This window comes from Saccharomyces mikatae (genome assembly GCF_947241705.1).
Source record: "Saccharomyces mikatae IFO 1815 strain IFO1815 genome assembly, chromosome: 4".
Lineage (NCBI taxonomy): Eukaryota > Fungi > Ascomycota > Saccharomycetes > Saccharomycetales > Saccharomycetaceae > Saccharomyces > Saccharomyces mikatae.
Window position 1 is genome coordinate 1340769 of NC_079259.1, and position 26802 is coordinate 1367570.

Sequence of the window (26802 nt, forward strand, 5' to 3'; positions counted from 1 at the left end):
TTAAAGAGCAAAACAACAATCACTCTTTCCATTCCCAACATGTCATGATCTCTCCATTTTCTTCAAGAAGATATAATTCTATATTCTCGGATTGTTCTTTTATAATTTTATTCTTAGTTTGGGCCCATAAACTATTCTGTTCCTTTATACTGGATATATCTCTCAACAGAATAGTTCTTAGTTGTACTGTTGTTAAAAAAGGTTGCTCGTCTTCGTTTTTCTTTACGCTTTTCAACTTATCAATGGCTTCTTTCACCATCTTTTCAATTATCTGTTCTGCTTGGACGTAATCATCAAGAGTTGATTGTATTTTCTTGATGATAAAAAGAACGCCTAAAATGGCCAATATAGGACCACCATATTTTTTTATAAAATCCTGAATACTTGTTTCCAAATGGCATTGTAACTTTACCCACTTCTTGGAATTTGAACGAAAAACATAGTCAGTATCGTTTGATTCGAAACGCCCGGCTTTTCCATCTGTTCTATGGTCTAAAGGTAACCAAACAATTTCCTCTTTACTTTTCAGTATCTCAAGAACATTTTTCCAATGTTCATTAAATTCCCTTTGGTTTTCCCATGACGGTCTTGAATGGGAAAATATATCGTATAACTTGGTCCCTGTTTCACCACTCTCGAAAAGGTTTTTCCCTTCACCACAATCAATCCGTGCGTTCTTCTTTCTTAATAATTCGCTTACTTTCCAAACCAGTTCATCAACCTCCTTTTCTTTACTTTCGTCTTTGGCACAGTATTTGGGAAATGGAAAGATACCGTAAGTTTCTAGAATGGAGCTTCTAAGCTCATAGCCCGATTCACACTCAACATTCATAAAAGAAGAACATTTTCCATGTTTAGGACACTGCAGGCAATCTGGTCGATAATATTTTAAGAATTCATCTACCCTTTCAGTCTGGGGAAAAGCTGAGAGCGCAAGAGATTTCATGGACTTTTCATGACCGCAATATCCGATTCTAATCCTCTGTTCCCGATACCAAAGACCAAAGAGAAGAGGTAGTACAATCAAAAGGTAAAGAGCAATATTCCATAGCCAAATGAGTGCGTGCGCAACAAATGGTCTCATAGTATCTATAACTCTTTTAGTTTTATTTGCAAGAGAATATCTTCTATAACCTTTTGGACTTGGCTTATTTGTCTTAGACAATAACTTCTTTGAAATCTTTTTGTCTTCATTATCAGGAGTTTGCGAATTTTTTACTAGTTTTTCCATTACTGCCTTTAATTCATCTTGAACTTCCTTATTATTATTCTCCATAAGCACACTTTTGTTTCGTGCCTCTGTTTCAGTTGAAGCGTCAATAGATCCTTTTCTTTTCGCTCTAATAGAAGATAATTTCTTGGTTTTTATTGAATGATCGTAATTCTCGGTGGCTGCACTTGCTAACTCTTTATTTAGTTGAACTAAAAATTCGTTTGAAACTTTCAAGTTAGGTAATTCTGGTTTCGTACATTCTCCAGTCGTTAGCTTCACATTCAAGGGATCCATTTTATTGTCTTCAGTTTTCACTTCAGAAGTTAAAGTTACAGAAGTTTCTTCTTTTTCTACCTTAGATTTTGAAGGAGACCCCAACGCTTTACTGGCTTTACTAGATCTCTTTTTCCTTTTCTTTTTAGGAGACTTTTCCTCTTTGCCTTGTGCCTTGTCTATGTTGTCTGTACTAATTTGTTCTCTGGCTCTCTTTTTTGTTTCAACATTTTCAATCCTAGCTGTTTTGCTCTCAGTAGAACTTGTTTCAAGCTTTTTAATCTTTAAGGTCTTCTTGCGATCCGTATTCTTTGCTTCCGACTTCGTAGCTCTCTGAATACTATCCTTAGCCTTTGAAATCTTAGACGAAGATTCCAAACGTTGTCTCACATTTTCTTCAAATAGCTTCACTAAGGCAGGCTTTCTGGCATTTGCTGGGAATGTAACGCCATTCTCTACCAACACTCTTCTTAATTGACCGACCTTCAGAGTTTTTGGATCAAGACCTTTGTAATTCATTATTGATTTAACCAAAGATCCAGAAATCTGTTTCTCCTTCTATGTTCGTGCAAAACTCTCCCTTTCGTTTCCTCACGAATTAGAACCTCACTTTATTTTTTTAAACTTGTTTATCACTTACTCTTTATGGAAGAGCGATGAAGAAAATACGTATATCTCCCCTTTCCTCCGCATACAAAATACACTAACATACATAGATAATACAGAACATTAAGATGCATAACCCGTCTCCGTTAATGCATTGCAATGAGTAGTCAAGGTTTTATTTAATCAGGATTGATGACATCGCCAGAAGCCCGCAAAGTAGCCAAATAGTTACCCTTCGATATCTTGTCTTCAATGGCCTGAATGGTGTAATCACTAAGGAACTCTTCGTATGGGCCCAGTATTTCCGCTAAGGTAGTTCTCTCACCACTTCGAAATGGACGGCCTTTGTCGTTAGATTTGCATGAAAACGATAAGGGCTTACCAAAAGGGATTAACCACATCAGCATATTAGGACCCATGAAGTCCTTTATGTTGGCGAAGATTGTCTTTTTACTCCAGAAGGAGTGAAACTCGGTCCTCTCAAACTCTACCACAAACCGCAATTTGTTGGCTTCCGAGTAGTAGCAAAATATCTTTCTTGTTCCGAAGTTTTTCCTTTTGCTATCCATGATTGCCTCTAAGTACGTCTTGTTCTGACACATGTAAAAAATATTCGATGCTAACATACTTGTGGTGAACAACCATCCGAAGATGGCGAAAGCCAACGTCAAGAAGACATTCGCATTTAAAGGAGAATTATGATTGTGATGATGTTGGGTAATATTCCTTATAAAAACGCAGATGGATACCCACATAATCAGTAAAAGACTTGAAAAATAACCAGTAAATTGAACAAAGGGTCTATAGTTATCTCTACCAATGATGGTTCCTATCCACACACAGTAATGATCAAACCGAGGAATACAGTGACCTAACTCTGAGGAGTGATGACTTCGTTCCATTTTTAGACTTTGGCAGGGACTGCACCATATCGGATATCCGTTAGGGTCGGACTGGTAACACTTTGGAGGAATCACGGCGTCGTATTCTACTGAAGCATTTTGGGAATCGTCGCTAGTCAACTCTTTAGAAGTTACGGGAACAATTAGAAAAGGTGCTACCTGCGGTTGGATACCTGGACCGATCCAAAGAACCATTTGAAACCATATAAAAATCACAACTATGTCTAGGAAACATACCACGCATATGAGACCAACAGCGACAGATCTGTGATGGAGTTTTTTGTCGACTTGCTCATAGCATAGTTTATGACAGTAAGCCCATGTACCGTAGCATAATAAACCCAGAACAATGATTGGTACGACGAATCTAAACCATGATTTACGCTTGAGTCGAATATTCCATGACAAAGCCATTCATATAAAACCGTTCTATCTCTGCCGTGCCTCAATGAAAGAACTCTAACAAGATTCCAAAATTGCTATAACAAAACAGAGATATCTTTGATTATTGTGTTGTTTGGATACTTATTTATACTACTATCGCCATTTTACAATATATGTAATGAGAAAAAAAAAAAAGAACGATCAAAATTGGGGCCGTTTTGCTCGTGGATATATTGTTTTTATTTGTAAAAGTAAGAGAAAATACAAAAGAACAGAGACAAACAGGATAACACTTGTCATCAGTTCCGTAGTGACACTGCTTAATATTATTTGTGTGTGTTTTGTTTCAGGGCTCGAATTAATATAGAACATCAACGAGTAACCAAGTGGAAGATGCTTATGGATGAGTATGAGGAAAACAAGGATATGTGTCCGATCTGTAAAACAGATAGATATCTTTCGCCTGATGTAAAGTTCTTGGTGAATCCTGAATGTTACCATAGGATCTGTGAGTCATGCGTGGACCGAATATTCAGCCTGGGTCCTGCCCAGTGTCCCTATAAAGGGTGTGACAAGATTCTCAGAAAAAATAAATTCAAGACTCAGATATTTGATGATGTAGAGGTTGAAAAGGAGGTTGACATCAGGAAAAGAGTTTTTAATGTGTTCAACAAGACTATTGATGACTTTAACGGTGACCTTGTAGAATTCAACAAATACTTGGAAGAAGTGGAAGATATTATATACAAGCTGGATCATGGTATTGATGTGGCAAAGACCGAAGAAAAACTGCGTACTTACGAGGAGTTGAACAAACAATTGATTATGAATAATTTAGAGAGAAGCAAAACGGAGATAGAAAGTTTTGAACAAAGACAGAAATTCGAAAAGGAAATGAAGTTGAAGAAACGGCTATTGGAAAAACAGATTGAAGAGGAAGAAAGAATAAACAAAGAATGGACAAAAAAGGAAATTGTCAATCGGTTGAGTACGTCTACGCAGGACGTCAATGAAACGATCGAAGGCGTTAAGAACACGGTGAAATTAAAAAAATCGTCCGCTAGAAGGAAACTGGAGGAGCTAAACAGAGTGCTAAAAAACAACCCATACTTTAATTCAAATGTGAATTCACAAAACGCAAGACCAAAAGATGCTGTGCCTTTTACGCCGTTTAACGGTGATAGAGAAACGCACCCAAGGTTTACGCTGAAGGGTTCGGTATACAATGATCCATTCATAAACGATCTCGAACACAGGAAGGAATTTATTGCATCCGGGTTCAACACCAATTATGCGTACGAAAGGGTCTTGACAGAGGCATTTATGGGGCTAGGATGTGTTATATCCGAGGAACTTTAAAATAAAACAAAAGTGCACAACGTGACGCTTTATAATTAGTCTTCATTCTCTATGTACACGCATATACGCATAGACATTTTGTTTCAGTGTTGATAAAAGGCACGCCTTGCTTCAGACAGGCTATATATTTCTTCTTTAATTCTGTCATAAACGGCGTGTAATTACCAAAAGAGGAAAATTACACGTTAAATGAAACATGATTATCAAAAAAAAAAAAAAAAAAAAAAAAAAAAAAAAGTAATGGAAACCTACGTTAGTGATAAATTTGAGAATCTGACGGTTGCAAGAGAAGAAATACATGGGAAAGTATTCTCATATATAAACCAACTGTAAAAAAACTATGAATATAGACGCAGACCATTGCTCGGAATAGATCAAGACGCTAAAGAAGTTCCATTAAGCAAACAGACATGCAACCATCTACCATTACTGCCGCTCCAAAAGATAAGACCAACACAGAAAATAAGGACAACTACATTATCAAGGGTGTTTTTTGGGACCCGGCCTGTGTCATTGCCTAGCTGCCGCATACCTGAACCGTTATTCTCCCTTTTCTTCAATCCATTCTGCTATCCCAACAAATTCTATTAGTTCGTAATTTTTCTAAATACTTAAACATAAATATCCTAAATACTATAATATGAAACGCTTTGATACCCCTGCAGCAGCTTGTATGTTTTTATGCTTTTATTTTCCTCAACACGGCACATTCACCCTTACGCTTATATATCTATACCGCCTAGCGGGAAGCATACGTGAGAGTCTGCGCACCAGGATATCCCTTGTGGGACCTAGGATGCGGATGATGAGTGTATACAGGTCTCACAAAGCTGTCTCCATGATCAGAAGGGCCCGCTTTGTCCGCTTCCACCTCTTCCTTGTCGTTCTTCATCGTTTCTTCGTAAGAAGGCGGATCTGCAGGCAGCGGGGTCGCCATTTCCTTGTATGCCTTCTTATTTTCACCGCTATGACCACTGTCCATTTGAATTGTTTTTGATTTTTCTTTCGTTGTCACTGGTATAAAAACTATACTCTGCCGTGACTTATGTGCACAACATATAACGTCTGCTCTTTGGCTCTTCACCTTTGTCCCTTCAAATTATCCTTATTGTGAAACAAGCGCGGCTGAGCAATACGTGCGCAGTGATTTTCGTGTTTCGCGACAAATTCACGACAAGAAATAAGATCGGGACGTTTGGGCTTATATGGAGGAAACAGCAAGTATAAGCAGACATAATCAGAATATAAAAACTGAAATATACCAGCAACAGGAGTAGAAGAAGAATGCTGGCACAAACATTTAAAAATCCATGCAGGACCGTCGTAGAACGGATGTCCGGAACTACGGTCTTCGTCAGAAATAAGAGAACAAAGAGCAAAAGTTCATTGTCTCCCTTGGCGCAAAGGGTCGTCACACAGCTGAGTGTAATGTCTGCAAGCAGGAAGCAACCTAAACTGCTGAAACTGGCGCGAGAGGACCTTATCAAACATCAGACCATCGAGAAGTGTTGGTCTATTTACCAGCAGCAACAACGGGAGCGCAGAAATTCGCAGCTAGAATTGCAATACAAGAGTATTCAGAATGCCATGACCCTTTTAGAGGAACTCAGCCCTCGTCTTTTCGAGGTCGCCAATGCTTCCGAGAAAGGCAAGCGGTTTCCAATGGAAATGAAGGTGCCTACTGACTTCCCACCAAATACACCATGGCACTACCATTTCCGGAAGTGATAATTCTAGTAAGCTTATCTCCACTTACCATTGTAAATAATTGATGATATATAAGACTCTACATATGTATGCATGTTATATATGTATTGTATACACAACGGATGTATTGTGTGCATGAGGTCGAGATTATCGCTAACAACGGTTTTTCTTGTTGCTTTTTCCCATTTTACCAAGCGAAAAAAAAAACTAGGCTGACTCTTGCATAAAACCAGAAGGACTCAGCGATTTGAACCAGATTTACAATTTCAGGCTTGAACAGATAGGCAAACTACATCGCCTACACACATCAATTTCATCATGCCGTCCACTACGCTACTGTTTCCACAGAAGCACATTAAAGCCATTCCAGGCAAAATGTATGCGTTCTTCAAGCAGCTTGTTAGCGGAGTTGTTATATCCAAACCAGATCTAAGTCAGCATTTTTCTTCTGAAAGTGTTGTGAAGGAAGAACACGAAGGTGAAGAAGATGGGATGAAAACTACAACAAGTTTGTTTCCTGAGTTGAACAATATAGACAGTTCACTTAACGGAGGGAGCTCTGTCATTCCCTGCTCCATGGATGTCAGTGATTTGAACACGCCAATATCGATGACACTGTCTCCAGAGAATCGCATAAAAGGCGAAGTAAATGTCAAGTCCCTACTAGGGTCTATGCCGGAAAAGGCCAACGGGGCCCCGATGAAGGTATCTCAAGATGTGACAAGCTCTCCTCTAAGCTCATCAGGTTCCACGCCAGAGCATTCCACGAAAATCTTGGACAACGGTGAAGAGGAGTTCATCTGTCACTATTGCGACGCTACCTTCAGGATTAGAGGATATCTAACGAGACATATTAAGAAGCATGCCATCGAAAAAGCATATCACTGCCCCTTTTTCAATAATGCTACTCCTCCGGATCTTAGATGCCATAATTCCGGCGGTTTTAGCAGACGTGATACTTATAAAACTCACTTAAAAGCAAGGCACGTGTTGTACCCGAAGGGTGTCAGACCACAGGATCGTAACAAGTCATCCGGTCATTGTGCTCAATGTGGCGAATACTTCTCTACCATTGAGAATTTCGTGGAGTCTCACATCGAATCTGGCGATTGTAAAGCTTTGCCACAAGGATACACTAAAAAGAATGAAAAAAGATGTGGCAAATTAAGAAAGATCAAAACGTCTAATGGTCATTCTCGATTCATTTCCACTTCTCAAAGTGTAGTGGAACCAAAGGTGCTTTTCAATAAAGATGCCGTAGAGGCCATGACCATAGTGGCTAACAATAGTTCAGGCAGTGACATTATATCCAAGTATGGCAATAATAAATTGATGTTAAACTCAGAAAACTTCAATGTTGACGTACCTAAGAGGAAAAGAAAATACATCAAGAGAAAGCAGCAACAAAGCTCTGAATTGATACCAGCAACGAAAACTACGAAAACGGCAACACCATCGACAGGGGTAACTATAGAAAACAATAAACAAGTGACACCAGATGAAGTTTCATCTGTCACGATTTTCTCACCCTTCGATTCACATCTTCTCGAGCCCGTCCCTTCTAGCTCATCTGAATCCTCCGCGGAAATTATGTTCTACGGTGAGCAAATGAAAAATATCATGATCGATATAAATAGCTTCACAAATCAACAGGAACAACTGCAAGATACTCCTACCTTCATGCCACTAGATATTGAACAGTCTTCATATAGTTTGAATGAAGATGCGATGTCTTATCCCATCATATCTGCACAAAGCAATCGTGGTAGCTCACACCAAACAAACACCAAAATTTCACAAATATTACAATCACAACTCAATCCAGAATATCTAGACAAAAATCACTTAAGAGAAACGCAACAATATCTGAATTTTTATAGTGACAATTTTGGGTCACAGTTTTGAATAAATACAACAAGGGATATAATGAGGATATCATATTGAAAGCCGCTAGGCAAAAATCAATGAACAAATAAATGGAAACAATATTAAATGGAGACAATATTAAATATTAAATGGAGACAATATTAAATGGAGACAATATTAAAACACGTAAGGTAATGACAAGTTAAGGGTTTTTGAATGTACTGCTGTATACTATATAATATTTTCTAGCATACAAAGTTACTTTTCGCACTACTATATTAAGGAAGATAGGTGATTGCACCGCTGGCAGGTCATTATTAATCTTCATACCACTGTCATATTTTCATGTAAGTTATCATTTTTGACGTATGGAGTTTCTTTTTCAAGATTAATTGCCGATGGTATATAACAAATAAAGGTCATATAATTCTGAAAACAATAAATAATAACTAGTAAACAAAGAATATATAATTATTGGCAATAATAGGACTATAAGAGGAAAGCCTTTTCATTCGAAGCGATTCATTCACCTTTATCTTTTATTTTTCAGGAAAAATACCAGCAAGGCCTCAAAGCATAGTATCATATTTTGCCATGGCTTATGATGAGGATAATGGAGAAATAAACTTTAATGAACTCGTGGGGAATTTGCTAAGCTCGCATAATCAAGAAAGGCAAGAGGAAGATGAATTACAAGAACCAGGACAAGAACAGAAAGAAGAAAATTTTAACAAAGTAAGTTCACCTAGTGAGAACGTAAAATCAAAACACCCAGATAATAGCCAGGATATGCATGATCATCCTGATGAAAATATTGAACTACCGGATTTTGTTGACGAAGAAGATGAGCTAGTATCTGTCGTTGCAAATGCAGTTCAAGATATTGAAAATCACCGGGATAATAAACCAGAGAGTCATCTAGAAAATGAATCGGAACGTGTAACATCGGATACGATGGATGATAATAATGAAAAAGAACAACAACAAGAATGGGCACATATTCTACAGCAGGAAATTTTACAAGCGGATGGAGATCAGTTACGGGAGAATACAGAAAGGCGAGTCAGCACTAGTCATCATCATCCCTCCCAGCGTACCGATGACCCACTTGACCAAGATGATGAGAATTTGAGGATGGCTATCTTAGAGTCCCTGCAGGAACTAAGCACAAATGTCGATGAAGAGAAAGAACACCATAAACGTGAGCATGCTGCTCCAAGTGAGAAATCGCCCGGCAAGAAATCTTCGAAGAAAAAGAGAAAGGATAAATCCAAGAATAAAGAGTTGTCAAAGGACAAATCTTCAAAGAAGAGCAAGTCCTCAAATCATTCAAAAAAGCATACCAAAGATCGTAATAAAGATAAACAAAATAAATCAGTTAGCAACGAAAATGAACTTGATTTCAGTAATATATTGGATAATCTAATCAATGAAAATGAAGATGCTGGGATAGACTCAATTAAACAAACAGCTGAAGTTCAAGATCATTCTCACATTGATGCAAGCAGCGAGGATGTGGAAGCACAGGCCTTAGTGGAAGCGACATTGAAAGCATTTGAAAACGAACTACTAAGCTCTGCGCCATCCGAAGATGCTTCACAAGAACAATCGATGGAACCTGCATCCTCTACGAAGGCAGTTGAGGTGACACGAAAACCAACTGCTGATGATATTCCATTAGCTATGTTACAGGCTTTTAAACCCAAAAAGAGGCCTCCTCAGGAGAAGAAGAGGACAAAAATTAAGACTTCTAAACCGGCATCTACAACTAACAAATCGTCTTTATCTGAATCAGCTTCAAAGAAGAAGAAGAAGAAGAAACCTATGAAAGAAAGTAACAAACCTCAAGAAACTTATGAAGACGATGAGTTTTCCAGAATATTAGCCGATATGGTTAACCAAGTGGTCAATACATCATTAAAAGAAACTCCAACTTCTACCACCGCCGAGGATACCAAATCGGAAACCGAATCTGGTCTTGTTCCGTCTGTCCAAAACCAATATACCACTTCGGATGCTAACACAACTAATGATGATGCTCTTGACATAAATCAAATAATGCAAAATGCGATGGCTATGGTTTTTCAAAATCAAAATGATGCAGATTTCGATGATAATATTGTTGAAGATTTTAATCGTGGTCTAGGTGATCTTAGCGTTTCCGATCTACTGCCGCATGACAATCTTTCTGGGATTGAAAAGAAATCAGTACATAAAAGTTTGAGCAAATCCGAAAAAAAGGCATCAGCATCAAGTAGAAAAGCTTCAAAAAAAGCTTCTAAAGATGTGTCGAGCATGGAAAAGGCTAAGGTCACTCCAAAACTAAAGAAGCCTTCCAAATCAGAAATATCTTTAGAAAAAAAGCTGCGTAAAAAATACATTTCTGTTGCCAACGAGGCTGCATCCGTGGCTAGAAAGAAAAGATGGGCTAAAAATAAAGAATTGAAAGAAAGGGAGAAACTCGAACGTCAAGCTGCCAGAGAAGAAAGGAAAAATAGAAAGAAAATAGAAAAGCAGAGATTAGCTGAAGAACAAGAAGAACTGAAAAGAATTGTCGAACGCGGCCCACCTTATCCTCCAGATTTAAGATTAACCAAAAGTGGTAGACCAAAGAAACCTTATAGAAGATGGACTCCGGAAGAGTTATTAAAACGATCACAGGAGGCAGAAAAACCAAGAAAAGTGAAAAAGGAAAGAAAGAAAAAGGAAAAGAAAGTAAAGATACCTTCATCTGCATTGAAAAAGATTCCTTTGTTCAATTTTGTTAAAGATAATGTTCAGCCAAGTGCAAGACACCGTCTAAATGATATTGAGGGTTCTTTATCATCCATTGGATTACATAAATCACCGGATGGTGTCCGTAGGATTCTATCGAGACCAAAGAGTGAAGATCACGAATGGCCTCTGTCAGATTCATCTACATCTCAAAGTTATGATACACATTTAAAAACCGTCGTGCATAAGGAAAAAATCTCTTTTCATCCTCCCTGGACTATTCCATCCCAACCACCATTTGCTCTACCTGTAGCAAGAAGAAAAAGAATACCAAATATCAAAAAATACAGAAAAAGGAACAATAGCACTTTTCGTGTTTCCAAGGAAGGTATGCTAACTGCTAGAAACAGTATTATTCCAGCCATATTAGTACCGATTATAAATACACTAAAAGCCGCTGCAAAATCTCAAACTGCTGCCGGTGCCACGCCTGAAGAAGCAAGGAAACGATTGGTGACCATTATTCAACATGCCAAGTCCACAGTTATCAAGGCTGCTTTACAAGCAAGGAAGAACAGCATGCGTACCTCTAAGCCTGGGAAAACGGCTCCGGGGTTAGCAATTGCTTCACCTCAAAGGAAAAATCCATTAAGGATGATTCCTATTTTCAACACGTCTCGAGTAAAACAACAAACAGAAAACACAGGGATTATGGGGAAGGAAACCACCAGTTATCCACCACCTGATAAAACCATCCCTGATCCCTATACTAATTCTAAAATTGCTGGAAAATCAGTTAAGGACTTCTCTACCCCAATTAAGATAGAAGTTAGCGATACCGATATCCTTCCTGCTCCTAAAAAGGCCTTAATTACGGAGCCAGAACAAGATAATTCAGAACTTACCAAAAGATCAGACAAGTTGGAAGCTACACCACGCGCTGTTGATAACGATCCTGTTGAGACAACCGAAGACACTGAAATTGTACAGAAAGTTAAAGAGGTTATTGGTACCAAGGCGACCGAAGAACTTACTCCAACTGAACAAAAAACGGATATGAATTTAGAGGCGAAGAATATGATCCCAATCGAAACTTCTCGTCCAGAAAAAATTAATGAAAAATCTCCCAGCAAAATAATTGACAACAATATGAATGACGATGCAAGCGAGTTGACTGAGAAAGTTGAAAACGGTAACCCTACATTGCATCCTGGCGCAGTTCGAACTACGGCTAATGGAATTGATGATAAGAATACTGTTGTTGAGAAACCAAAATTGATCGATATATCTGATGAACCATTAAATGAAGTAAAATCAAAAATTCCAATTATATTTCCATTGAAACGGCCACAAATCAAACCTGAAGTTAGCGTCATAAATTTAGTTCAAAATTTGGTGAAAACCAAAATTCCAGAAATAAAGAATGAATCAGTAGACCTAGGCAGTAATATTACCGACATTCTTTCCTCCACCATCACTAAGATTTTGCCCGAAATTACTGCTTCTGATGTTAAAAACTACCAGTATGAAGATGAAAATGTAAAATATTTGAAAAAGACACCAAGACAAGTACTGAACCTGGATGGACTAGTCCCTCCATCAGGCAGATGTGTTACTAAAGCTAAACGTGTCCGTCGTGTTAAAAGGTCTTCTATCGACACTACTACTGCACAGGAAGCCAGTACAAAAGTAAACAGCGAGTCCATTTCTTACACTTTCGATATACCATCTCCAGAGGAAGTACAGAGTAAACGGAGTGTGGTTTTAAAATTTGCGAGAGCAAGATTGACGGAGGACGAGTTGAACTCTTTAAAGAAGGAGATTAATAATGTAAGGAAAAGGAGATGGAGAGAGATAAACTCTACCAAGAACTGGGAATATGACGTGAAGTCTAGGCTGAGAAAAAGAGCAAATGCATTTTTTGGAGAAGGAGAATCAGAAAAAAAGTCTAAGTGGATAGAAGAAAGGTTTCAAGAGAAGGTTAGTCAGGAGAAGCACAAGGATCGTCTAGAAACCACTGAGACGCGAACAAACAATACGAAGATTGTGATTGACGATAAGGAGATTCTAAATATTCTTGCGGTAAACATGAACAGTCTCAACAAAGCTCGTTGTATCGAAAAAGACATCCAAGAGTCATTCAAAGAGGAAAAGTTGGCCTCTTTACAACCAAAGAAGAAGAGAAAAAAAAGCATTTTAAATTGAGTTCTTGCCAGGCACATTTAAACACATATATGTAGCGCTACTGCGCAGTCATATATACATTACGTTATGCTCGTATATAGGTTTACCTTCCGATTTTTAATGCCATAGCTAGTGTGTGAACGGGTTTTATGCCATAATATATTCTAATTTATAGTATAGTTAAACAAATGTTATACGTGGATGATAATAATAGTTACAGTTAAAGTATGACCGCTTAACGTCATTCCAATCTGGCAGCTGTTCGTCCAGAGAGTACTTGGTGTAATCACATTTCATGCCATAATTAGCAACATCAATCTCAACAATTTCTTTGTATACATCGTAACACAACGATCTGTCGGCGCCCAGTCCATTAAAGAAAGAAAAAACTCCTTCTGGTTTAATTAAACCTACTACAACATCGTATAAGTCTAACATGTCTTGGTAGTGTTCACTGAATGTATCGTAATATATACCATCAAAAAAAACGTCACCTTCATCTAGTAATTTATTTAAGGTGTCTTGCCATCTTCCCTCCAAAATAATCACATTATCTTTTTCATACCATCCATCCTTTCTCATCTTGGCCAAAACATCTGGATGCGCTTCACAAATATAATGACGAAAAGGCTTTTGAGCTTGGATAAATGTATCGATGATCCCCATCCCAAAGCCAATGTTTAAAACTGTGGCAGAGCTAGTAGCCTTGAGGTCGGGAAATAGGGTTTCGGAAGCAATTTCCATAATCTTGGTTTCCCAATCCATCATTACACCGTCCTTGTTTTCTTTTGTGATAAGGGCATCGTTTTTGTACTCTAGTTTTGTCTTCAAGTACACTTGTTGATTTGCTGCGGTAGCGTCATTATCATCACTAACAACTGGCTCTTGTTTCTCACCACCAGATACCATTTGGATGGCCTCTTCTGAGCTAATATCCTCTGGTTCATCTGTATCCAAGAATTCGACGTCGCCGCCATTGAGCTTCCTCAACAGTAATTCCGCAGAGACACCAGCTTCTACAAGACGTTTATAAAGAGGGCTTTCCCTACTTTGATTTCTTTCCAAAATCAAATCGCCAACTGTTTTGTCCTCATAGTCAATGAAGTTCCATCCAGCACCATACTCGAAAAGAATATTCATCATATTCATCACCACTTGCAGTTCTTCATTCTTAATATCCAAGGGTAAGGACCTTGCCAAGATGTGCAATGGAGTTGTGTTTGAAGTGCTATTATCAGCATTGCACTCTTCACCCTCGCACTCGCTCTTTTCTTCACGCTCAAAGGCAGCAACCTGCTCTAAAGTATATGTAGCTGGTATACCTGATTTTAAGAAATGTTGCAATTTTGGCAAATAGTAACTCTGAGAAATAGGCCTCTCTGGGAAGGTCAGCAAAGAATGCAATTCTGACATAGTTAAACTTGTGAAAAATCTCCGAATAGATTCTTGAAACAGTCGTAACTTCTACATTATCAAAGTTACTTCTAATTACGCTTAACCCAAGATGAGATGAGGTGGGTTTTGAAAAATTTTAGAAAAAGAAATGACTCGAGTATCACCGAAAAGGGGAAAGTATCCTGGTAATCTTTCAAATCCCGTATATACTAAGAGTAAGGTTTAGGGATTAGTAATTTAGAGCACATGTATTAATGCCAGATACGGTACTGGAAATGACAACAGAATAGCTTCGTAACTCACAGTTAATACCGCATAATAGTGGTAACAATAGATCAAAACGATCTCCACGCTTACCCGCGCGGTGATTTTTCTATAACGAAGGGGTTTTCATGAAGTAAAGAAGCAGCAAATAAATATACCGATTGATTCTGAAAGTGTGAAGAAAGGGAATAGTAATAGCTGAAGCTGAACCCAAGCAAGCAAGCATTCCCTCCACTTCTTATCTAACGGGAGGCTAAAAATAACTGAGTGGAGATTTAAAGAGTGTTTGTGCGGTATATTGATATGACATATGACGTCTAGGAAAAGGTCTCCGCACGATTTCATATTTAAAGAAGAACTGGGCCATGGCTCTTACTCCACTGTGTTTAAAGCTTTGGATAAAAAAAGCCCGAATAAAACCTACGCCATTAAAGTTTGTTCAAAGAAGCACATAATCAAAGAAGCTAAGGTGAAATATGTTACTATTGAAAAGAATACCATGAATTTGCTGGCGCAAAAGCATCATGCTGGCATAATCAAACTATATTACACTTTTCACGATGAGGAGAATCTTTATTTTGTTTTAGATTTTGCCCCAGGTGGAGAATTACTTTCCTTATTGCACAGAATGGGTACGTTTAATGACGTATGGACGCGCCACTTCACCGTTCAATTAATCGACGCATTAGAATTTATTCATTCACACGGCATCATTCATAGAGATCTGAAGCCAGAGAATGTTCTTTTGGATAGAGACGGTAGACTTATGATCACTGATTTTGGTGCCGCTGCCACCATAGACTCTGGTTTGAGCGATGATTCGACGAAATATAAATCTGATGACAACTGCCCAAATGACAATCAAAATTGCGCTTCTTTTGTGGGAACTGCTGAGTATGTTTCTCCAGAACTGCTTTTATATAATCAATGCGGTTATGGCTCAGATATATGGGCTTTAGGTTGTATGATATTTCAGTTCGTTCAAGGACATCCGCCTTTTAGAGGGGAAAATGAGTTGAAAACCTTTGAAAAAATTGTAGCATTAGATTATCCATGGGGTCCCAACAACCGCATCAATATTAGCGTGTCATCAGTGAATCCTCTAGTAATAAACTTGGTGCAAAAAATTTTGGTGGTAGGGGTCAATGAGAGAATTTCTCTCAAACTGATAAAAAGACACTCATATTTTTCCAAGATAGACTGGAATGATAAAGCTAAGATATGGAGAGGTATTTGGCAAAATTCGCAAGGACAATCAATACCACAGACTTCTGGGACGCTCCCTAATTCACCACAGAATATACTACCCTCTAGACAATTACATATAATTGATACCCCAGCACGAAGTATACAAATCACTAAACAAAAACGTAAAAAACCAACGAAAATTTCCAACACTACTAGCAGCATCGTAGTATGGAGGAAAAGGCTTGGTATTTCAACAGGTAAAGATGATTTAGGTACCGTCCCGTCCGCCGGTCCTACAATGATTACTGCTAGTGATAGCAACATATCAACTTCTACACGGGCACATTCTGCCCCGAATGTTAATTCGCCGCAAAATTCACAATCTAATCAGGCCAAGCGAATGCAACCGGTCGTCCCAAATAGAATTCCTCCTAAAGTACCGGTAGTCAATGTTAACATGAGAAATATGTCAACTCCACCATCAAAATCTGCTAATCCGCCATCAAAACCTGTTAATCCGCCTTCGCGAACACCACCGATACCGCCACAGTTTTCATCAGCATCAGCATCAGCATCAGCATCAGTACCAGCATCAGCAGCTCTATTAGAATCATCAATAGAGACACAGCACCAGGATGCAATGCAAACGCTGGATGGAAACAGTAATACTGATATCCATATCTTGAAACAAGACTATGTCTTTATTTATGGAATTCCGTATGAGCATGAAGGACCTGCCATGTCCTTGAACAGCTACAATAAGATTGATAATGACTTAATAACATCACTAGTTTCTCAACATAAGGAGGAACTAAAGATTTCTGAGCTGTTTTTACAGCTATTAACTCTAAAAAAAAATGGAATGCTAAGTTACAAAAATACAGACATGGAAGAAAATGAAAGTCGACAAAATGAAGAACACCAAATGGCTAATATAGAAGATACAGACTTGTCTATGTACGATTTTGAATTCAACGAATTGACAAGAAAAGGATTCTTAATCCTAGAGAAATACAAAAAAAAGTTATGGTTTATCTCACTACCATCATATTCATTGTTATCTAAAATACCATTTAATGCTGTTAAATCTTTGACAGTAAACAACAACGAAAATTGGGTAGATTGCTTTTTCAGAGCAAGACAACTCCTAGAGGAAAAGCAAATTCTTGATAGAATCAGTAATGTTTCCTTTGATAGCAAAGTATCTACTGAAACATCATCATCCCCATCCATCTCAAGAAAAGAACATACAGCTAGTATAGGTAATATTGTAGCGCCACCCAATCACAATTCAAAACACGAGATCCAGAATAATGTATCGCAAAATAAGAATATCGGGGAAGAAATACCTTTTCACATACCTAATAGTGTTAAAAACAAGCCTACTGCAAATTCTGCTCCTTCCTTCAAACAACCTAGGGTTTTGTCAGGCAATAACTTAAGTAGAACTTCAAAAAAAACGAATGGAGGGGTACCAAATAGTGCTCCTGCTGTCAATACGTTTAATAATAGTACCGTGCCAGTTCCCAACCATCGGCCTTCTGCTAATCTAACAAACAACAAACATAATCTTGCAACATCGAAGAAGCAGAGTCCATCCACGTTCTCTACTTTATCTCCTACAACCAAGTCTCAAATCAAAACAACGGGATATCGACAATCTACACCATCGCCACCACTTCCACCTATGGAATTTACAGCTATGAGAGAGAAATATTGTGCACCTTCTAACATGGTGATTAGTAGCAGCAGATATGAGGTGTTGCATACCCTCAATAACAGCCAGACAAATTTTGATAGGGAGATCGCTAGCAGAGGTGCCTCAGCTGCATTTAGAAGTTTACAAAAGAGTAAAAAGAAAAAATAGTATGTTCGATGTTGGTTCAGAATTTCTTCACTTTGTACCGAAAAATGTGTCCTAGTTGTTGATGGATTAAAATTCAACTTATATATTACTTCCAAACTCATGTAGCATTACGATTTGTATCATTTATATACCCAGAGTGTCTATATTTTACATATATTTATTATATTTGTAAATGAAGCATTTCAATATGGTAACTTTGCCCTTCTAAGCTATAAATGCCAAAACTAATAAAATTATCAAGACAACAATGAGTAGTCCTATACAACAATCGTCATATTTTTCTTTATTTTTTTCGTAGACCCATTCTAATTGTCTACGGCCTCTAGCTAATTTATTCACAACAGTGTCCATACCTTCATCCATATTGTCCAATAATTGTCCCTGATTTTCCAACTCATCCCCCATTGTTTGAGCTTGCATATGTAAATTCTGCATTGTCTTATGGATACCATCTAAATGGACATCTTGCTCCTTTAACATTTGTTCTTGAAATGGGTTAGACATACCACCGTCATTATTTTCAGCCCTACCGTTCGATACGGTTGAATTTTCTACTGTCTCTTCTAGAGAAATAGTTGTTTGTTTAGATTCTTGTATCCTTCGATCAAAACGCAACTTTAAAGCGTCAAGCTGTTGCTTTATATCTTTCACTTGGGCTTCTCTATCATTTACATCATCATTTTCATCCCTTTTCATTACAATTATACTTCTATCCAAATCCACTATCGTTTCCTCAACATCCTTTAGGATATCTTGTATTTCATCTTCTTGGTCGTCGTCACCAGCAGTACTATGACGGGTTATGTAATTATTTATGCGATTCAATTGCTCTTTGGTGTCTTTAACAACCTGTTGAAATGGATCTTCACTGTTGTCCATTTTATAAATCTGGGGTCGTCGTAATATAGTCTTCTAGTTGAATGCCTTTCACGGCTTGGCTTCAATTTATAAAGAAAAAAGAAAAATAAGTAACAATAAATCCCGCTAGAAAGGCAATGAATAGCTTATTTAAATGTACTTTCAGCGATATGTCTGCTGCTGCTTCTTTCTTCCAATGTTTACTGTTGTATAAAGTTGTTTTCGAGTATCTTGTGGACAATAAAAATCGCTAAAAAAAGTAAAGTAAGTGGTGATTCAAACAAAAAAAGCTTTGTGATAAACCAATTCACAAGAGTATTATAGTAGCCTCTGCAATGAACGAAAATTGCGATAGTTCTCAATATAATGAAACTACGATTCCTATGGTAAAGGATACCTCAAGTAACAATGATATTCAAGTAGAACAAAATCAAAGTGCAGAGAGTAAAGGTCACAATAATCATGATAGTGGACCTTTCGATATAAATAGTAATCACAGTGACAAATCTGGACATTTAGAAATGGGAAGTACATCATCATCTGCAGCAATGGATTTGAAAAACGTCAAGAGTATTGGACAAAGTATAAAACTAGAAGAAGCAATCGACACAAATTCAATCATTGAAGAGTCAACAGAATCAAAAATATCGAACTTAGAAAATATTAACCTTGCAGCCACAGTAGGTGGTTCACAAACTAGAAAATATCTGAATGCCAATGTGACGCCGCATCTTTTAGCCGGTATGAGGCTCATAGCCGTGCAACAACCAGAAGATCCCTTACGTGTTTTAGGTGAATATTTGATTGAGCAAAGCGACATACTGAAAAGTGCAAAAAAAAATGAGAGTAATGCTAGTGTATGAACACAAAACTTATATAGGTATACACGAGTATTTATTTTTCCTATATTGTTTAACCTTTGGATATAGACAAGTAGTGGAGGTATATTAAACACAAAATTATGGGAAGGACTATTCGAGCACCACAGATATACGCAAAAGAACATTATGGTAACACCAAATGCAAATTCAGAACTTCTCTTGTTCCATGTCGATATCGACTTTGTTCATCATTTGTAACCCATATCCGCAAATTAAACTAATTACACCAACCTTCCAACCGTTCCAGAGTTGGCGCCTATTTGTTTCAGAATTGTTTCTTATTATATCCCATATACCGTTATATTTTTTTGGTTTTACTATCAATTCAGTGGAATCTACTTTGAATAATAATCGTTGATCGTTCAGTAAGTAGTTTAATTGACAGCGACGTAATAGATTTTCCACCGGAAGTTTAATGAACAGTTCAAGGGATTTAGAAAAAAACTTCATTGTATTATATGTGACAGTTTGAGAATACTTTTCGATATGGAATTGGTTGTAAATAACTAAGTCAAATAATTTGTTGAAAAAGCTATTATTGACAGATTGAAGAACTGTTAAGCACCACATATCTAAAGGAATTGAAACACCGTTCCTACGCCATGACCAGCATCTGATCAACTGTCTCAAGCTTCTAGGATTCGTAATTTTACTCTTTGCCTTGGAATTCTTCTTTCTTTTAAATGATGTAACTATCAATCTTGTTCTTATCAAATCCACCGGTAGCAGTATGATACCTGTAAATACCCCTGCACTCAGGGCTAGCAAGAAAGATTTAGAGATATCGGAAGAGTTGATCACCTCCATAAAGTAAGGGTCAGGAACACCCAAAAAGGACGAAAGTAAGCCTGTGAACCAGGTATCAATACTTAGAGAAAGGAAATTGTAAATGAATGTTGTATTGTTGGCTTTCCATAAACCACGAATCCCTTCCTGGTCAAATAGGGCGTTGATTACGTCAATTGTATGTAGGGACTGAGGTGTGATAATCAAAGAACTATCAGTGACTTCAGGATGCGAGCGGTCAGTTTCTTCAACAGTAGTAGGCTCAGTGGAATTTGCTTCCGCCATCTTTCTTTCTATAGGAAAGAAATCGATTTCTTCCTCATCGTAACCATAATCTTCTTCTCCTTCCACTGCAACACCTCGTTCCTCATCCCGCAAGATTATTGGTGGTGAAGGTTTGCTATTGTCAACTGCAGGTTTAGATATTTGAAACTCGCCCACTTGAGTAAGTAATCTCGCTACATCAAAGGGTTGTTGGATGAGTAATTGAAAGTACTTTTTGAGAAACATATCCAGTAGCTGTTCAAATATTTTTCGCCATTTCTGAAGATTAATCAATTCCACCCATTCAAAATTATTCAAACCAGTTATTTCCCCGTTACTTCCTTTAAGTGGAAGTCCATCGTTTATTGAATTTGACAATTTGTTTATTGGCGATCTTTTAAACAATGCATTAGCCATTCTCTTTGTAGTGGGAGATGAGTTGATGACATTTAGTTTAGAAGCAATGGTGTACCCATGCGGATCTACTACACCTTCATCAGGCTTGAAAACAGCGCTGTACCCAGCATTGAATGAATCAGGATCATAATAAGGCCGTATCTGCACCCTTGATGTTGCCTCCGTAGCACTATTATTATTCATATGTGACTTGATTTGAACCTATGATACTTGACAAAGAATTCAAAAGAAAACTAATAAAAAGGAACTACACAATCTTCCTTTCTTGATAACATTGTCATTTTAAAAATATAAGTAATAAGGGCATTAAATGCCATTCACATATCAAAGCTCTACTGTTCCGTTCCACCTTGCTTTTTCTAGTTTGAACCATATTAGATGACTACCTTAAACATCCATACCTTTTTACATCCACACATATATATATATATTTTTTTTCTGGAGATTAGCCCTTTCCTTTATGTAAAAAGTTCCCTCCAAAAAACTGTCGGTGGAGATTCTCAAGAGGAGAGAGACCGCTAGGTGGAGGTTCCTGTAAGCTGACACTGGCAACAGTTCGCGGATTATGGTACGTCCCTTCCTATTCTTGCATGATCCTGCCTAGACTACAGAGAGAATCCGCTGAAACTTTTACCTTTCCCCCCTCTGTCTATTATATCAAAAGTATCAGCATACACTTTTAATGGTTTGACCCTTAATGACGATTATAGCATTCTTAGATAAGGAAAAGAGAATCGCACAAGAAATCAATATAACCATGGCTAAATTTTTGAAAGCAGGCAAAGTTGGTACGTACATTTAATATAATAATTGCTCAAACTAAGATATCAAATAAAAGGGGACTTACAGGTGCGTAGAATGCGAGATTGTAGCATCCCAGGTTCAAACAATGCAGAAAGAAATACATAATTGTTCTATTATTGTGGGCGAAACCGTTTGTACTCATATATTGTAGAAAACAAAGAGGGATACCGATTTCATTACCGATCAACTTTATATGGAAGGCGCAAACAAAATGCATCTTTTTATTGTTGAATTGGTTAGAGAGGTAGATTATACACTTAACAATAAATTCAACAGAATATAATAATAAAAATTGCCATCCTCTTTTATTTAAAATATTATCACTAATAAAAACCCCTACTAACAATTTTATGTTATTACAGCTGTCGTTGTTCGTGGTCGTTACGCTGGTAAGAAGGTTGTTATCGTCAAGCCACATGATGAGGGTTCCAAATCCCACCCATTCGGTCACGCTTTGGTGGCCGGTATTGAAAGATACCCATTAAAGGTCACCAAGAAGCACGGTGCCAAGAAGGTTGCTAAGAGAACTAAGATCAAGCCATTTATTAAGGTCGTTAACTACAATCATTTATTGCCAACCAGATACACTTTGGATGTCGAGGCTTTCAAGAGCGTTGTATCGACTGAAACTTTTGAACAACCATCCCAACGTGAAGAAGCCAAAAAGGTTGTAAAGAAGGCTTTTGAAGAAAGACACCAAGCTGGTAAAAACCAATGGTTCTTCTCCAAGTTGAGATTCTAAGGGTCTTTTCCTTGTCCAAAATCTAACTTTTTTCTGTGTACTATTATTATTTCATAATGCAGTTTATCCTTCACATAATTAAAAATTCATATTGTATAAACTAAAATCAACACTATCACTAGTATTAAGGTTGCCTATCTACTGTGTTAGTCATAAAAATGATGCACGATGGAGGTTTCCGGTTGGTTCTGAGCTATTGAGCCCTAATAACTTTATTCGAGCATTACGTATGAAATGATATAGATATCTTATTTTTTATTTTTATTTTTCTTCAATACCTTCACGTATAAAAGGGAACGACTTTGATGTATCCACATTATCAGTAGTTTTCTGTTGATAGCTGTTTCCACTTCCCAAAAGGTCAGGAAGTTTTTTCCTTTTTATATGATGAATATGAGTGCATTTGGCTCGAGTTGCTGTTTGGCTTTTGCCAAGTCAGTAACGGTGTGGAAAAACTCAAGCTACCTTTTTTTACTTTTATCTGACCTTTCAACTTCCGTGTAGAAACTCTTAGTATCTTGTATTATCGTAGCGTTGCATATGTAGAGCATATATTCTATTCAAAATGCTAATGTGTGGCATTTTGCTTGCTTGTTTTTCTGATATCTTTTGTATACTATTTCGAAAAACTAAATTGACGAAATGTATGCTAAGCAGGAAGAAAATACCCACATTCTTAATTTGGCTACAAAGAGGACACGAAAAGCAGCAGAAACGACGGATACTATAGCATTCACTGTTCATAGTATTGAAGTACCATCATGTCTCAAAGAATTATCCTACCAAGTGCATCAGATCAGCAATTCGAGGGTAATTCTGATGGGTATGAATATACTGCCGGGCCTAAGCAGGCGATAACAAGCGAAGCTTTCACAGCTTACGTGTCCTCCGGAATATACTCGAAGCCTCTTCTTTTTAAAAGACAAGAAATTTCTTTATCAGCAATGGCTTTCCTTTTCCAGGAAATGATTGCACAACTGCACAGAACGTGCAAAACAACGGACGATTTTGAAACTAAATTAAATGATTATGGCCACAACATTGGAATTCGCCTTCTAGAATTGTTGAACTTTAGGGCTTCTGTATCTCCAGGCTCTCTTCCCAGGACCTCTACATTCCTTTCACAAAACGATTCTCCTTCAAAGTTGTTAAATGCATCGAATTCATCGAGTTTATTGTCCAACTCTAATCCAACAGCTTCAGCTTCTGCCAATGAACGACTCCAAGAAAGGCAAACAGAGTCCTTGTCCAGCTATATTACAAAGATGAGGCGCCGTGATCTAAAAATCCTTGATATACTACAATTCATTCATGGTACCTTATGGTCATACCTCTTCAATCACGTAAGTGATGACTTAGTCAAGTCTTCAGAGCGTGATAACGAATATATGATAGTCGATAACTTCCCTACTTTGTCCCAATTTATCCCGGGTGAGAACGTTTCTTGTGAGTATTTCGTTTGTGGTATAATCAAAGGATTTCTTTTCAATGCTGGATTCCCATGTGGCGTGACAGCACATCGTATGCCTCAAGGCGGACATACCCAACGAACTGTTTATTTGATTCAATTCGATAGGCAAGTACTTGAACGGGAAGGTTTGAGATTTGCTTAATAACATCTTGTAATATTAGTAATACGTAAACACAAAATATAAAGAAATTTATATATTTACTATTGCCTTTATAGACACATGCTCATATATTCATCATAAAGAGTGACTCTTTTGATTATGGATTCAATAATGTGTTACAACTACAGTTTACGACCATATTTTTTATATTTAGAGACAAGTTGGTGGCTGGAAACTGTGAAAAACAAGTTACCATAAAAAAGATAAAAAAAATTCTTATAGTATATAACAAGTAACAACTAAGAGATACTCGTATAAAATTAGAAGTAATACTTGAACGAAAGTAGTGTCATGTTTGAACTGGTGAATAAAAATGTTCCGAGTCAAACTGACCCAACGTACGTAGTAAAGAGTCTTGATCATCACATACTTTCATAAACCAGCCTTTGAATTTACAATCTTTTAAATAACCTTCCCATGTTTTTGTAACTGAATTGTCATGCATATTCATTTTCACATCTTCATTGCTTGTATGTAGTTCGAAGTCTTCATTCCACTTTATCCTTCTCATCACCAAATTTTCATAAAACTTGCATGCCTTTTCGTCACCTACAACTATGATTATTCCTGGCCCGTCATCACGTATGCGAAGACACAAACCCTTCAAGAATAACTCTTTACTATTCATCTTTAACTTAAATCGTATCTTAGGGTTCTGTAAGTTTTTGAACTGGAATACTTTACAATAGTATAGCGACGGTTTTTCGGCTTTTACATTCTGTGTTTCTTTTCTTCTCTTTATAGCTTCTTCGTGCCTTTTTTCATTATCTTCCAGGTGTTTTCTCTTCCTTATATTTACTTGTTCTTTCACTTCTTTTTCCCAAGCAGTTGGATCCGTTATATTTTGGTCATTCTCGTAGACACTCATCATATTGCTTAGTTTAACTTTTGGTCCTGGCTTGGGTAATAGCCCCAATTTAATCTTCACCTCTCGCGCTTCTCTAATCATTCTTCTTCTATTTCTCCTTATTTTCTTTCTTTCATGCTGCGTCAGATATGCTTTAATCGATACCTTTGCCTCATTAATTTTTTCAGGTAAAGGATGGGCTACATATCTGATAGAGGGATGCACATCGTCATCATCATCTTCATCGTCACCAATACCACTTGCTACCTCTTCTTCGTCGGGCGATGTGCTTTTCATGGTATATTTTTCCATTATCTCATTGTTTTCATTCAAATAAACTATATCCCACCATTCATGGCCATGGTTAGTTTTATAGTAATTTTCAAATTTTGACAAATCCAGCAAGAATCTATCCTCACGTAACTCCAAGTTAGGTAAATCACCTGATTGTATTAGTTTTTCTTCTTCTCTTTCCTCTTCTTCCCATTTTGATTTTATTTCAGATTCTTTCTCTTCCTGAAGCCTTTGTAGTTCTCGCTCTTGGGCAATTCTTTTGCTGATTTCTCCCTTTCTATAAAACTTCAGGCCTCGCTCATAACGCCTATTGAGTGTATTAGATTGATTTGAGCCGCGTAGGTCACTAAGATACGGATTATCGCCAGTTTGATAATTTCTTCGTATCAAGTTAAAGTTCGAAGACTTAAGTGCTGAGTGAATTTCGGTTTTCAAACCACGACCCTTAAACGCACCTTCACCATCACTAGTTTTTTCACGCTGTGAGAAACTTGGCTCATAATATGGGGTATTTTGAGGGTTTTGACTATCATTTTTTAAAGTATTTCGTTGAGCCATTATTTGAGCTAAACCAATAAGTCTTTGAGATTATCGTGATTGTTTTTATTTCATCTATCTATTGAATACCTTGCTTCAAATGTAGCACATTGTAGGTTCGTGCGCGAACCCAGCAGAAAAACTCAGGTATAAATAACAATATTAAAGTTTGTTAGAAAAAAGTACAATGCGAAACTTTCTGGAGGTTAGGTTTTCAATTTAAACCTTGCAAGAGGAGTTGCATTCCTTGACTTGAGGTAACAGCTCTATGTGCCGCCGAAAAATAAACTAAGAGTTATTTGTCAGAGAAGCAGATTCCACCTCTTATTACGGGACGTGTAGAGCAACTAAGTTTATTGAAAAATTGCCTACTTTAAAGGAAGGCAAGTGGTATTGTTTTATTTCATGCGTTCTTTTTAAGTGAAATATTACCTTAAAGATTTCTTGACTGTAGTGATGGTTCTATCACTTTGTATAAAAAAGATAGCTAGAACAATTGTTGATTGTAATCAGTCGTTTTAATCGTACACAATTGAAACAAATTTTCCTCTTACTTTTTGCCAAAAGAAGCTACTGTGCCCTGAGTAAAATCCATTTCTCCTACAAAAGTCAATATTTTCCTATATATATCAGTGATAACTTGTACCTGAGGTATTTAAAAGAAAAATAAAACAACGTAGAGAAATCAAACCCATAATATATATATATATATATATATATATGAGTCAATTTGTCTCATATTTTCTTTCATCGCAATGAGAGCATCTTGATTTCATGTACTTCGAAAACTGAAGCTTCATCTTCAGTAGGCTCTATCT

General features: G+C 37.3%; 16 protein-coding genes across 16 annotated transcripts; 9 read left to right on the forward strand and 7 right to left on the reverse strand.

Annotated features, from left to right (window-relative positions):
* Window positions 1-19: 19 nt before the first annotated feature.
* HEH2 (Heh2p) lies at window positions 20-2005 on the reverse strand (the record flags this gene model as incomplete). Its single annotated transcript, XM_056221656.1, has 1 exon — window positions 20-2005. The coding sequence occupies one exon, from the start codon at window positions 2003-2005 to the stop codon at window positions 20-22; it is 1986 nt and encodes a 661-aa protein (XP_056081425.1).
* Window positions 2006-2271: 266 nt separating this feature from the next.
* Window positions 2272-3408, reverse strand: PFA5 (palmitoyltransferase PFA5; the record flags this gene model as incomplete). Its single annotated transcript, XM_056221657.1, has 1 exon — window positions 2272-3408. The coding sequence occupies one exon, from the start codon at window positions 3406-3408 to the stop codon at window positions 2272-2274; it is 1137 nt and encodes a 378-aa protein (XP_056081426.1).
* Window positions 3409-3771: 363 nt separating this feature from the next.
* On the forward strand, window positions 3772-4737 carry TFB3 (TFIIH/NER complex subunit TFB3; the record flags this gene model as incomplete). The annotated part of the gene is made up of 1 exon (XM_056221658.1): window positions 3772-4737. The coding sequence occupies one exon, from the start codon at window positions 3772-3774 to the stop codon at window positions 4735-4737; it is 966 nt and encodes a 321-aa protein (XP_056081427.1).
* A 410-nt stretch (window positions 4738-5147) lies between these two features.
* On the forward strand, window positions 5148-5258 carry MFA1 (mating pheromone a; the record flags this gene model as incomplete). Its single annotated transcript, XM_056221659.1, has 1 exon — window positions 5148-5258. The coding sequence occupies one exon, from the start codon at window positions 5148-5150 to the stop codon at window positions 5256-5258; it is 111 nt and encodes a 36-aa protein (XP_056081428.1).
* A 218-nt stretch (window positions 5259-5476) lies between these two features.
* CMI8 (Cmi8p) lies at window positions 5477-5719 on the reverse strand (the record flags this gene model as incomplete). Its single annotated transcript, XM_056221660.1, has 1 exon — window positions 5477-5719. One exon carries the CDS (start codon window positions 5717-5719, stop codon window positions 5477-5479), a length of 243 nt encoding a protein of 80 aa, XP_056081429.1.
* Window positions 5720-6021: 302 nt separating this feature from the next.
* Window positions 6022-6465, forward strand: MRPL28 (mitochondrial 54S ribosomal protein mL40; the record flags this gene model as incomplete). The annotated part of the gene is made up of 1 exon (XM_056221661.1): window positions 6022-6465. One exon carries the CDS (start codon window positions 6022-6024, stop codon window positions 6463-6465), a length of 444 nt encoding a protein of 147 aa, XP_056081430.1.
* Window positions 6466-6762: 297 nt separating this feature from the next.
* Window positions 6763-8349, forward strand: STP1 (Stp1p; the record flags this gene model as incomplete). Its single annotated transcript, XM_056221662.1, has 1 exon — window positions 6763-8349. The coding sequence occupies one exon, from the start codon at window positions 6763-6765 to the stop codon at window positions 8347-8349; it is 1587 nt and encodes a 528-aa protein (XP_056081431.1).
* A 555-nt stretch (window positions 8350-8904) lies between these two features.
* Window positions 8905-13230, forward strand: SPP41 (Spp41p; the record flags this gene model as incomplete). Its single annotated transcript, XM_056221663.1, has 1 exon — window positions 8905-13230. The coding sequence occupies one exon, from the start codon at window positions 8905-8907 to the stop codon at window positions 13228-13230; it is 4326 nt and encodes a 1441-aa protein (XP_056081432.1).
* A 159-nt stretch (window positions 13231-13389) lies between these two features.
* RMT2 (protein-arginine N5-methyltransferase) lies at window positions 13390-14622 on the reverse strand (the record flags this gene model as incomplete). The annotated part of the gene is made up of 1 exon (XM_056221665.1): window positions 13390-14622. The coding sequence occupies one exon, from the start codon at window positions 14620-14622 to the stop codon at window positions 13390-13392; it is 1233 nt and encodes a 410-aa protein (XP_056081433.1).
* Window positions 14623-15178: 556 nt separating this feature from the next.
* PKH3 (protein kinase PKH3) lies at window positions 15179-17923 on the forward strand (the record flags this gene model as incomplete). Its single annotated transcript, XM_056221666.1, has 1 exon — window positions 15179-17923. The coding sequence occupies one exon, from the start codon at window positions 15179-15181 to the stop codon at window positions 17921-17923; it is 2745 nt and encodes a 914-aa protein (XP_056081434.1).
* Window positions 17924-18127: 204 nt separating this feature from the next.
* On the reverse strand, window positions 18128-18802 carry TLG1 (Tlg1p; the record flags this gene model as incomplete). The annotated part of the gene is made up of 1 exon (XM_056221667.1): window positions 18128-18802. The coding sequence occupies one exon, from the start codon at window positions 18800-18802 to the stop codon at window positions 18128-18130; it is 675 nt and encodes a 224-aa protein (XP_056081435.1).
* Window positions 18803-19116: 314 nt separating this feature from the next.
* SDC1 (Sdc1p) lies at window positions 19117-19644 on the forward strand (the record flags this gene model as incomplete). Its single annotated transcript, XM_056221668.1, has 1 exon — window positions 19117-19644. One exon carries the CDS (start codon window positions 19117-19119, stop codon window positions 19642-19644), a length of 528 nt encoding a protein of 175 aa, XP_056081436.1.
* A 165-nt stretch (window positions 19645-19809) lies between these two features.
* UGO1 (mitofusin complex protein UGO1) lies at window positions 19810-21312 on the reverse strand (the record flags this gene model as incomplete). The annotated part of the gene is made up of 1 exon (XM_056221669.1): window positions 19810-21312. One exon carries the CDS (start codon window positions 21310-21312, stop codon window positions 19810-19812), a length of 1503 nt encoding a protein of 500 aa, XP_056081437.1.
* A 574-nt stretch (window positions 21313-21886) lies between these two features.
* On the forward strand, window positions 21887-22675 carry RPL27B (60S ribosomal protein eL27; the record flags this gene model as incomplete). The annotated part of the gene is made up of 2 exons (XM_056221670.1): window positions 21887-21917; window positions 22296-22675. The coding sequence occupies 2 exons, from the start codon at window positions 21887-21889 to the stop codon at window positions 22673-22675; spliced, it is 411 nt and encodes a 136-aa protein (XP_056081438.1).
* Window positions 22676-23436: 761 nt separating this feature from the next.
* On the forward strand, window positions 23437-24288 carry TRS31 (TRAPP subunit TRS31; the record flags this gene model as incomplete). The annotated part of the gene is made up of 1 exon (XM_056221671.1): window positions 23437-24288. One exon carries the CDS (start codon window positions 23437-23439, stop codon window positions 24286-24288), a length of 852 nt encoding a protein of 283 aa, XP_056081439.1.
* Window positions 24289-24595: 307 nt separating this feature from the next.
* PRP3 (U4/U6-U5 snRNP complex subunit PRP3) lies at window positions 24596-26005 on the reverse strand (the record flags this gene model as incomplete). The annotated part of the gene is made up of 1 exon (XM_056221672.1): window positions 24596-26005. The coding sequence occupies one exon, from the start codon at window positions 26003-26005 to the stop codon at window positions 24596-24598; it is 1410 nt and encodes a 469-aa protein (XP_056081440.1).
* Between the last annotated feature and the right edge of the window lie 797 nt (window positions 26006-26802).